General features: G+C 41.6%; 1 protein-coding gene across 10 annotated transcripts in view; it reads left to right on the forward strand.

Annotated features, from left to right (window-relative positions):
• Positions 1–12,467, forward strand: part of STAU2 (staufen double-stranded RNA binding protein 2) — a 236,649-nt gene that overhangs the window by 141,155 nt on the left and 83,027 nt on the right. For 2 of the 10 annotated variants that reach the window (XM_075920514.2, XM_075920518.2), the window contains exon 14: positions 4,610–4,867. The exons of the other annotated variants lie outside the window; for them this stretch is intronic. In XM_075920514.2, the coding sequence (XP_075776629.2) occupies positions 4,610–4,750 (141 nt within the window). In that variant the 3' untranslated portion in view covers positions 4,751–4,867. Of the gene's footprint in view, positions 1–4,609; positions 4,868–12,467 lie in introns of those variants that run through there. 10 annotated transcript variants of the gene reach the window in all.

The raw sequence follows: 12,467 nt of genomic DNA on the forward strand, positions 1-12,467 counted from the left end.
TTGATGCTTCAGATATGTCTAATACAAAAAATAAGTTAAAAAAAAAGTAAACCAAACCCTGAATATATAACAAGAAAACAAAACAAGGCATAAGCAATTTTTGTTTGCCTTTCTAGGTCATCTGTAAAGTGTATTGAGTATGTCATACACTTTGTCAGCCTAGATGTAAGAACAAGGTAATCTTATCTTGGCAATGATCAGAATTAGCTTTGTTTGGGGGAAAAGATTCAGACATTCTTAGTCATATTTTAGGTTTAAAAAATTAAATGAAAATTTGTAGGGAGCTAGCTGTTAATATAAACGAATGTCTTTAGTTATTTATGTGATAGCTTGAGGATTTTTCCTGTTCTTAAAGTAGCGACTCACAACTACTTGGTACTTTATTCTAAGGGAAAACTATGGTAAATATCGTAGTGATTTAACAAACATATTCTCCTCAAGTTCTCATTTCATCCAGCAAGTTGTTTATACTGTTCCAAACTCTCTCAGCTTATCTTTCTCTAAAAAAAACATTTTTTAACCTAGTTGTGTGTCGGATACATTATTTAAATGTTCCAGTACTCTGTAAGGATTTGAGGTGGTCCCTTTCAATTTGGTAACTGCATTCTGGCCTACCAGCCATCTCAGCCTTGACTTAGCATTTATTTAGGTGAAGGCATGGCTCATAAACAGAAAATCACCTTATAACTAGAAATCACATTAAAGTTATATAAATAATTGCATTTTTTTAAAAAGGTACGATGAAACAGTTACGTAGGTTGAAAAGATAAGCACTGAAAAGTTGGGAATTGCCAGCTTTAATGTTGTTTGTTCAAACTTAATTTGCTCTACTTGTGTGTCCATTCTGCACACTGAATTAGACAGAGGTCCCATGAAAAACAAAAATGTGTGGTCATATAATTAAAGATTATATCATAATGCATATGCAAAAGTAGAATTAAGGTTGCATAGGCAAACGTGGACCTGGCATTCTTGCTTGACTTTTCAACTTAAATAATGTTTTTGTACCTCCGAGGAGAGGGGTTTATATAATTTTCTAAGTGCTTTTAAAAGGAAATACTATGTACAGCTGTAAGAATGATCCCCCATCACAAAATATCAGCAGGGCTTGAATCTTGAATCTTCAGTATAAAGCTCTATCACTTGAATGACAATACTACCTACACTATCTAGCAGCAGGAAAAGGCTGTTATTCTGGAGGTGGAATGGCCTACTACTTCCATGGAAATGTTAGAAGAGCCTGAATCTTTCTCTGTCCTTCCAGTTATTGAGGCAATTCCTCCCCTAAGTGGTGTTTCAGAGGTGGGGGGTGGGCTGCTGTCATTGTTTTGAGGAACTAGAAAACTGGAAGGGAAGTTTCCCTTTCTAAAGTGGCAGAGGAGGACCCATTAACAAAGAAAACTTTTCTCTCAATTTTTTATCAGAAGCTTGATTTCAGTAATTTAATATATTAACTTAAAGGAACAAAATTAGAGTTTTAAACATCTGACTAAAAATCTTTCCCCTCTCATTCCTCTCTGACTTGGTATGAGTGTAATTGATCAGTTACAGCTTTCATCATAATAAGTTTATATAGTGTCAAAAAATATAGTCAATATAGCAGAAATAAGGAAAGGGCTTGTTGTAGATTTGTTTGAAATGAAGTAATAAAAGGCATCAGTAGTTCACAATAAAATTGACATTCTTGAAAATCCTATATTAACCCATATTTGCTGATTCTTGTACATCATACCTTTTGTATTTTACATTAGTTATGATGGTCTAGATCCTCAACTGGTATAATTCAGTACAGGGCCTTTGATTTTTAATAGATGAATGCCATTTTACATCAGCTAAGGATCTGGCCTGGATGCTTGTAGAATCTCCCAGCTTTCTTCCAAACTTGTGGATTTTAATACTTCCCTGGTTACTCATTAGCTTTCTTAATTTTTCCAAATTTTCATTCCTAGAATCTGTCTGTAATTCAGGAATTCCCTCAAGTGTATCTTGTTTCTTCATCCCTAGAAACTCTTATCATTCACTGTGTTTTAACCAAAAATGGGGGCTATAGTCAATTTGGTTTCCAATAACATTTTTTCTAGTTTTCAAACCTTAGTGTTGATTTACCTACGCCAAAACAGACCACCACTCCACATTTTTTTGTTTTATCTATTTTCTGTAATGTTTACTGAGAAGCAATCCTAGTCCAAATTCATCTCATTTTTCTGGCTCATCTTGGTTCAGACTCTTTCATTTGTTCAGTTATGTTAATTTTGAGGACAGTACTTGCTTTGGTGAGTCTGTCTTATTCTGTTTGGTTTTATGAGAAGCAATCCTATTTTAGGCACATCCTGTTATCCTGGCCCAACCAAACCTTATGTTGCTTTAAGTTATGGTAAGAGAAAGTGGTGTACTGAATTTGGTAGTCCCTAGTTCCTACTGTTTAGGAAGAGTTCTTGATCAAACAGATTACAGTATATTGGTAACTGGTTCTAGCAACAACCTTACGGTGGCAGAAGGTTGGACAACTTGACCTAATACATCTTTCTATATCTTCATCTTGTATTGTTGTTAGGAGCCACTTCCTTAGTCTAGTGAAATTGAGTAATATCACGAATCTGATAATGGTCACTTCTTCCTATGAAGAAGTTCAGAATGGCATTTCCAATGATGGAGACTACTTTCTGAGTCTACATTGTCTTTTGTAACTTAGGAACATCTTTCATTATGCGTGTCTGAAATCAGGTTGGTTACTCAGCAGTATAGTTATAATCCACCATCAGTGATTTTTCAAGTATGTTAAGAGCTGATCTGCAGTTTTCCAGTCAATCACTCTTTTCCATTCCCAGCAGAAGATGGCCACTCTAATTTTTTTCTGAGTTTTTTGTTTCTTGTTACTGTACTGGAGTTCAACCTTTCTTTTTTATACTGCATTGATTTGTTTTTGTAAGAGAAAACAGTAACGGACCATGTTTAGGGAGACGAGGAAAGACCCCATCACAAAGCTAGTTAACTTTAGAGAACTTAATAAAACATTGCTGAAAGAAAAAAAAAGTGCCTCATATGGCACTGTGGAAGGAATCTGAATCTGCTGCCAAAATGAAAAGTTCTATACATTTTTACAGATTGGTAGTAAGGATGTAAAATCCTATATAATCAGTAAACTGGATAAATGTTATGTTTAACCGGTTAACCACTTAAATGGGAGTGGGTGGGGGCCACGGTTGAGCTGGACCACAGGCAGGGCCCACTCTGGCTGGCCTGAAGTGTCCCTACCCACAGCACACTTCTCCAGCCCCTTCCAGTTAGCAGGACCAGCAACCAGTTAACCATTCACCTCCCTAATGGGTTCCAAGAAAACTAGGAGTAGTAGGGAAGTGCTGATTCTCAACCAAATATGGGATAGAGTAACCATATGTCCTGACTTTATAAAGACAGTCCTGATATCCAAGGCTTTTTCTTATATAGGCACTTATTACCCCTATTCCTGTCCTGATTTTTCACACCTGCTATCTGGTCACCCTAATTTGGAAGAAAAACAATTTCAGACTCTATAATAATATAATATAGTCAGCTCAGGTAATCTCCATTCCCTGTTCCTTTTCAGAATGGTCCGTGATATCTTGTAGAAATTTATAAATTTTTAATCAACAACATTGTAATAAAGCACCAACGGAGGATTTTATCCCCGTAGAAGTATTTTAAAAGAACATTGATTAGTAGACATCTGTTTAGACTACACTTTTCTGCAGCATGCCTTCGGGTTGATTTCTAATTTATCCCTAAATGTCTTCTAAGAGCCCATTAAGCAATGGAAGTATTCGTAACACTGCTAGACAATATTAACCTCCTATGGTTCAGCAAATTCTCTGGTTCAGGGCCAGTCAGGTCCCCAGGACGCCGGATTAGAGAGGTTCAACTGGGATGCAGCTTTTGTTGATCTGAAATTGGCTTTTGATTCTGTTGATAGGAACTGTCTGGGAGCAAACTGATGATTGATAGAATAGATCCCTAATTATTTTTTTTCTTTTTAGAGTTCTCCATAATCCAAGATTAGCATAGGCCTGTTCTGGAATTTAACAGATTCTTTCTCAGTTACAAAGGAGGTTTGGCAGGCCTGTCTTTTAACCCCTTTTTGTTTTAATTTTTGTAGACATGATGTTTTAATATTAAAAGAGGATCAGTTCTGTCTCCCTAAATCATGAATCACTCTGTGTCTGTTTTATTGTATGCAAATGAAGTGGTTTTGTTATCACAAACACCAGTGGGCCTGAAGAATTTATTAAGCGTGTTTGGTTCATACTGCCAATGGGAGGGTTTCGCGAAAAAATATTCAAAAGCTAAAATAAATGTCTTTAGCTGAAGATGTGGCTACCTTAATGGAGGATTGATAGGCAACATACTGAACAAGTTGGCTCTTTCCCTATCTGTGTGTGTGTGTGTTTCTCACAAATGGTGTGTGAACCAATAGAGGATATTGATAAGCAGTAGAATACAACAGTTGTTTCTATTACAAACATGCCACCTTGATTTCCCATGTTAAAGAAACTTATGGGTATGCCAGATATTTAGATAGCTTGTGCTATAACTTGTTAAGAAGGACCGGACCTTCACAGCTTTCTGTTTTCAGTTCATGCAGTTTACTCAGAAGGCCAATATACTGGCACCAAGAAATGTAATGAATTCTGTCCATGAGACTCATTGCAAGAGGAGGACTCTTCCCGGTTATTTATTACATTGTAATCTGTATTGCCACTTCAGGCCAAAATGACTTTCTGTGTTTTTGTCTCAGATGCCTATGCTATAGCCTCTTACAAACTATAATATTTGTTCAGAACTGGTAATATATCTGAGATTTGATCAGATGTCCTATGTGCACAGTGTGCCATTAAAATAAGGGAAAGGCATATGTCATGATGATCATATGCAGTTTAATGATTCATGGTTTTTTTCATCTTTATATATTTTAATATTGTATAATTCCAGATTTAATTTTGTTTTATTGTAATACGTATTGAGTTTTTACTCATTGGCCTAAGGCTAAGTCATTGTTAATAATAAACTATTGATTTTATACTGTATTCACTAGAACAATTTCACATTCAAATAAACATTTGTGAAATGGTGATGAAGAAGCAAAAAACTGCACATTAGCACATTTGGGATTGATCACATGATTGGCATTAGATAGCTGCCAAGGCCTACCTCATTTAGTCAAAATTCAGCTTTACAGAAATCATTTTTCTTCTGCTTTTCAAAGGGAAAAATTGCAATTTGTTCCCAAGAGCTAATGTTACTCTGTGTTCTCAAATAGTAAAAAGGGGATTGTTCCTCTAATACCCTTGCTCCCTTGGTCCTGGCATTTCTCCTGTATTCCTCTTTGCCAACTCTGATATCAGGAGTTTCCCAACTTACATTCAGAGTAGTTTTTAATAGCTTCTTCCAATCTCCCAGGATTCAGCAGAAGCCTTGCAAACTTTTGCCCTTATTCTAAATGTCTACTCTTTCCCATTACTTCCAGTAGAACTTGTGCCACAGGCTGCCATTAGTTAAAATGGTCAACCTTCCTCATAGTGTCCTGAAGGACGGCGGCCAGGCTGTTCTCAGGGATGATGGTAGTTTCTAGACTCTATAGTTTGGAAATGAAAAGGAAGGGGTGGGGGTGGGAGGGAAGAGGAATGTGGATTGCTAGTGGGCACTGAGAGTGATTGCAGAAAATGCCAGAGGCAGAAGGAAAACTGGAGGTACAGGGCAATATGGTAACGTAAGAGGGAAAAGTTGAGGGGTAGAAGATTGTGAAGGAAAATATGTCAAGGAGGTGCAGAACAGAAGACTAGGAAAGTCTGAATGGAGCATGAGAACGCAAGAGAATAAGAAGGAAGATGGATAGAGAGGGAAAGAAAAATTGAAAAATTAAAAGAGTTGCAGAAAAGAGCCAGAATGATTTGAGAGCATTGCATGGAGAGAATTAGAGTTCTGTCTATTTAGCATATCAAAAAAGATTGAGTGATAATTTGATTACAGTGTAGAAACCTCTCCACGGGCAGAGAGACCCTTTAATCTAGCAGAGATAAACTAAATTTTTTTAACAATTAGGGTAATTAAGTATTGGAATAAACTGTCAAAGAAAATGTTGGATGCTTCCTCTCTTGAAATCTTCAGATCAAGACTAGATGCTTTTCTGGGATATTTGCTTCAGCAAGGCCTGTATTATGCAATAGTCAACCCCAATTTATTGGTAATAGAAATGTAGCCGTGTTAGTCTGGTGTAGCTGAAGCAAAATACAGGACTATGTAGCACTTTAAAGACTAACAAGATGGTTTATTAGATGATGAGCTCTCATGGGCCAGACCCACTTCCTCAGATCAAATAGTAGAAGAAAATAGTCACAACCATATACAGGCAGTCCCCGGGTTACGTACAAGATAGGGACTGTAGGTTTGTTCTTAAGTTGAATTTGTATGTAAGTCGGAACTGGTACATATTGTAGGGGAAACTCTAGCCAAACATTTCTCCAGAGCTCAGTTTTATTCTCCCACACCTCACTTCCCTCAGTCCTTTATTCTCAAGCTGAGGTGTCTGCTGAGAAAAGCCGCTCCCTGGTCTCCTCGGGGGTGGGGGGGGGGGGGCATGCTAGCTTTGTGTCTCCCTGGTCTGCTGGGGGGAAGCAGCTAGTGCGGGGTTGCCTCACCCCGTTTGTAAGTAGGGATCCAATGTAAGTCGGATCCATGTAACCCGGGGACTGCCTGTATACCAAAGGATACAATTAAAAAAAAGAACACATATGAAAAGGACAAATCAAATTTCAGAACAGAAGGGAGATGCGGGGGGGGGGGGAGGGAGGGAGGTAAATGTCTGTGAGCTAATGATATTAGAGGTGATAATTGGGGAAGCTATCTTTGTAATGGGTAAGATAACTAGAGTCTTTGTTAAGACCCCCACACAAAGTGTCGAATTTTAGCATGAATAACAGTTCAGAGGATTCCCTTTCAAGTGCAGTTTTAAAAGGCTTTTGAAACAGGATGCAGGTAATTAAGACATTGAGACAATGTCCTTTCTGGTTGAAATGGCAAGAAACTGTTTTTTCTTTATGATCCTGTCTAACATCTGTTTTGTGGGCATTGATCCTTTGGCGAAGTGTCTGAGACGTTTGTCCAATGTACATAGCAGACGGACACTTGTCTATAAGAATAAACTGATTGATGAAATCTCAGCTTTTATTTTAAAAAAAGTTTTGTGGTTGAGGAGAAAAGTGGGAAAACATTAACTGAACGCAACAGGAAGGCTCAGAAACCAGAAAACACAGAACTAACAATTATTTTAGTGAAATCTTATGGGCTTCAGGACCATTTTAAGGCATTACCCATTGTTTTGAACACTTCTGTTGGAAATACTGTGCATATAAGTCTGGATTTTGAACATAAAATAATTGTATGTATATTGGGGATGATCAGCTTTCTCCTACCAGCTGAGGTGGAAGATCAAAGAACATTGCAACCTACTGTTTCCTTAAAATCTTGCTATTTTAAACCAGTGCCACGATCTGGGGGGATTTAACTTACGATTCTTAGAGTTGTCAGTACTATACAATAGTCTGTTTATTACCATATTTTTCTAGTGCGAAAGGAATGATTGTTCTGCAGCTAGCCTGTGCCTTGGGCTCTGCAACTCGCTTTTATCCTGATATTAATGTTTGTGTTGCATTAGAGCTGACCTACTAGTTACTATACTTTGAAGAAAATATGACACTATAATATTATTACTATCTTGTTATCTTACTTCATGGTAGAGAATTTCTGAGAGTCCTGTTTTTGTGCAGAACTTTAAAGCTTATAAAAGCCACCATTATTGTCAGTTTCATTAGTAGGTTTAAAAATAATAATCCTGTTGAGTAGTAGAAATGGTGCTAATGGAATGGCATTTCTGTCAGAGTGGCAGAATAAAGAGGCTATCCTGGGATGCAAGAGACAGTGAACATTGGCCTCAGAAACAGCTGTTGGAAAGTTCATGTCCCAGCTATATAGATGCTTGTAGCACCATTTTTCCACCCTACTACAAAGTGTGAATCCTTCTAGAAATGGGTTCAGTGGGTTATGGAGACTTTGGGTATGTCTACACTGCATTCCTCTTTCAAGAGAGGAATGCAAATGCAGTTGAGCGAAATTGCAAATGAAGCACAGATTTGAATTTCCCGTGCTTCATTTGCATAATCGCATCTGAGCGCTATTAAAAATATCCTATTTTGAAAAAAGAAACGCTTTCTAGATGTGGTTATTTCGAAAGAAAACCCTTCTTTCGACATTGCCCTTAAACCTCATTTTATAAGGAGTAAGGATAATTTTGAAAGAATGGTATTCTTTCAAAATAACCGCGTTTAGACAGCGTTTCTTTTTTTGAAATAGGGTATTTTGAAAGAGCGCCCGGATGCGATTATGCAAATGAAGCACGGGAAATTCAAAACTGTGCTTCATTTGCAATTTCACTCAGCTGCATTTGCATTCCTCTCTCAAAAGAGGAATACAGTGTAGACATACTCTTTCTGAGGTGGGTGACTCTTTATTCCATCTGAATATAACAGACACAGGAGTGGCTGTCTGGGAAGAGAAGATCTAAGATGTGGGCTGTTCAGTTCCTAGGACCATCAACGTGTGGGGACAAAGTTTGAGCTGATGTCTCTTATCTCATTGTTTATTTCTGTTAATAAAGTCAGTCTCTAGGAAGGAATAGATTGTGACTTTACATAGTGCAAGGTCTGTATTTGCAGAGCATGCTGGGAAATGGTACTTACATAGGCCGAAGGCTTTGGCTTTCATGATTTGCAAACTATGAAAGCAATATTTTGGCTGTTGTTAGTACTGCCAGAGATAATGAATGGCATTAGAAGGAAGCTTCTGGGGATGTAAATACATCTTTCTCCTCTCAGTTATTTTCCCATCAGTTTTCATCCTGACAGAACAAATTCTTAGATGGCCAGAGCTCTACATTAATTTCTATTCAAAGTGATTTTTGTTCTGTGACAAAAAAAAGTTGTCAGGATTTTTTAATTCAGATTTACTTCATAATCTGCCCTTTTAGATTTGTTGGAACTTGGACATAGCCAAAATGGAAAAGAAGAAAAGGATTCTTTTTTAAATTTGTTGCCAAAAAAAAAAAAAAAGCATTCCTTTCTCTCCTCCTTAATCCTTATCCAAAGAACTTTCTCAGCACACTCATTGTTATCAAAATATAGCTCTTTAGAATGTATAACGGTGCCTGTGTCCTCTAATTAGTTAGGTGTCCGCTGCCTCAATTTCTCCAATTCAGCCCTCAAAAATGTATGTAGTTCATGGGATCCGGTTTATTTATCAGAAGGGCCAGATTGAGCTCAAGACCAGTCTCCAGCCTTCCTCTCCAGGCTCAACAACCTCTCATAATCAAGATTGCTGCCTGGCTCTTCTAAAAACCTTTCTGCGTGTTTGACCAGGTCTTAAATTGGTTGGTACAGAGAGCCATTTCCCAGATCATTTTCTGACCCTGGGTCGAAGGGCTGTGCCAGGCATATGCAAAGCTGACGCCCCAATATGCTTAACAGATTATCCTGTGGTTGAGTTGTGAAATACTTTTGGCATCTTAGCACCAAACCTACTCCCCCCCCCCGTTTTCTATAAGCTATACCCATTTATACTCACATTCTAGTTGTGAGAGTCATCCTACTAGACTTTACTTATGCCCACTAGAGCAGTCTGCTATTTATGCTTGTCTGCCATGCCTCTTGTGTTTGTGGATAGAAGCTACTACATTAATTCTCTCCTTACTTTTTGTATTCTGTTTTATATTAACTCAATTTCTGTCTTAGTTATCATGATGGATATATATGACAGAGCGTTTGTTCTTCCCTGTCAGAAACTAAAGCTTTCCCTTGGTGAGCATGAGATCAAACACATCTATTTGTGCAGAATTTAATGTTTCCATTTAATAAAAAATCAGTTACTAATTACCTTCTATGTGAGAGCTGAATGTGTGCCAAAGTAGTGTTGTCTTTGAGTGTGCCAAACAGAGAGTCCCCAAACACCTTCATAGCATGATCTCCATCTTAACACAGCTACAGAGCCAGATGCCTCATTGCTCTCCATTTGTACAGTTATTCACACTAGTGCAGACTAAGTGTGAAATGCCACCATTCTGACCTGGCAGTGTTTTAGATTCCTACCAATGAATGACAAGATGCAGGGCAATTATGAGAATAAGGTACACTGCCCCCATCAACTTCATCCTTACCCCTTGAAATAATGCCAAATAATTTCTGTGTGGCAATTACATAATTGCTTATATAACATAGTAATATTAGATGACTGAACATATGTTTAGCTGTCTTTCACTGCAGCATAACATGTGGAAGCAAAGGGGAGGAGCCAGCAATTTGTAATTAGCCAGCCCTCTACCAGCAAGTGGTCTGTTGTCCATTGTTTTTAATCACAACACTAATCAGTTTCAAGACTTATAAGTTGCACTGTTACTGTTTAAATCCATCTGGACAGCAGTGAAACTCAAGAGCTCCATTACTTTCATGCTGCAGATTGGAATGTGAGGGAAATGCTGCAGGGACAGCTCTGGAGAAGTTCAGAAGGAATGGAAATCACTGAGGGTATGTCTACACTACAAAGTTAATTCGAACTAACACATTAGTTCAAATTAACTTTGATAGGCGCTACACTAGCGCTCCGCTAGCTCGAACTTAATTCGAACTAGCGGAGCGCTTAATTCGAACTAGGTAAACCTCATTCTACGAGGACTAACGCCTAGTTCGAATTAGCTAGTTCGAAAGCCACTTAGTTCGAACTAGTGGAAGGCTAACCCTTCCCAGCTTACCCTGGTGGCCACTCTGGCCAACACCAGGGAAACTCTTCTGCCCCCCTCCCGGCCCCGGAGCCCTTAAAGGGCCACGGGCTGGTTACACAGTTTGTGCCAGTTGCAAGCCTGCCAGCACACAGCCAGCAGACCCTGCACCTGGCACAAGATGAGCTAGCCACCCGATGCCACCCAGCCCTCCGCCTCTTCCCGGGACCAGCCTGGCGGCTCCCAGGAGCCTTCCCGGGCCTCAAGAGGTGGGCGCCCACTTGATCAAGTGCGGAGATCGTGGACCTCATCGAGGTTTGGGGGGAAGCCTCCAATGTCCACGATCTCCGCACTAGCCGCAGGAACGCGGCTGTCTACGGCCCCATGGCTGACAGCCTGGCCGCCAGAGGCCACCAGCGGACCCGGGAGCAGGTCCGCTGTAAAATAAAGGACCTGCGGCAGTCCTACTCCCGGGCCTGCCTGCCAGGAGCCAACCCGGAGGCCTGCCCCACTTTCAGGCCCTGGACCGCATCCTGTGGGCTCACGCCGTCCCTGTCCTCCGGGTGGTCATCGACCCCGGGGCAGAGGGACCCGTCCTGGACACCGAGGAAGAGGAGCCGGAGGATGCCAAGAGCCAGGAGCCTGCCGGGAGCCTTCCCAGGACCTCCGAGGAACCCCACAGACCACATCTCCTGTATCGTCCGTGGCCGGGGAGGCCTCCACCTGTGAGTACCATCATGCTTCCCTTATGTGTACGGGGGGGTGGGGGGAGAGGGAGCCCAGGGACCGTGCGCCTGGGCCTTGCCCACCATGGAGCAGCAGCTGGGTGTCATGCAGGGGCCTTGGCCTTGCAGAGGGGGGCTGGGTTTCATCCACCTTGTCCCCAGGGAGAACTGACCGCTGCTCTTGTTTCACCACAGCCGCAGCACCTGGGACTGCAGTGCGCACCACCCCGCCTGCAACAGCCACCCGCGCCCAGGCCAGCAGGTGTGCCAGGAACCAGGAGGACTACCAGCAGTGGCACCTCCGGTTCATGGAGCAGCTGCTCTGCAACCAGGAGCACTGGGTCCGGGAGGACCTTCGGCTGCGCCAGCGGAGTGTGCATGTGCTGGAGGAGCAGGGCCGTGCCCTCAGAGGCCACCTCCAGACCCTGGTGGACCGGTTCCTGCCTCCTCCTGCTCCGGCTCCTGCGGCTGCCCCAGCTCTCGCTCCTCCTCCCACTCCTGCTGCCCCTGCTCCCTCTGCTGCCCCTGCTCCCTCTCCCGCTTCCTCCGCACCCCCCATCCCTCCTGCCCCACCCTCCACACTCATTCCCCCCGATACCTCCGCACCCACAGTGTTGCGAGACAGGAGAGCCAGCCGGACCCCCAAGCCTGAGCTTCCCCTTCCCTTCCTTCCCTTCCACCCCCTTCCAGCTCCCTCTTCCCAGGTTTCCCCCTCCCCTCTCCCACCCTCACTCTTCCCTCCCCCCACCCCAGTTATGTAAAATAAAGAGAGGGTTTTTTTTTGCCAAAACAGGTGTCTTTATTTGACATTAGGAAGGGAGGTTAGGGAGGGGAAAGGGGAAGGGGGAGAGGGTGGAAGAAGGCCCCAGTGGGGCATGCAGGGAGAGTTCAGTCCTCCTCCTCCACATGGAAACTCTCCCGCAGGGCTTCCCGGATCCGGACAGCCC

Source organism: Pelodiscus sinensis, chromosome 2 (assembly GCF_052426305.1).
Source record: "Pelodiscus sinensis isolate ZL-2025 chromosome 2, ASM5242630v1, whole genome shotgun sequence".
Lineage (NCBI taxonomy): Eukaryota > Metazoa > Chordata > Testudines > Trionychidae > Pelodiscus > Pelodiscus sinensis.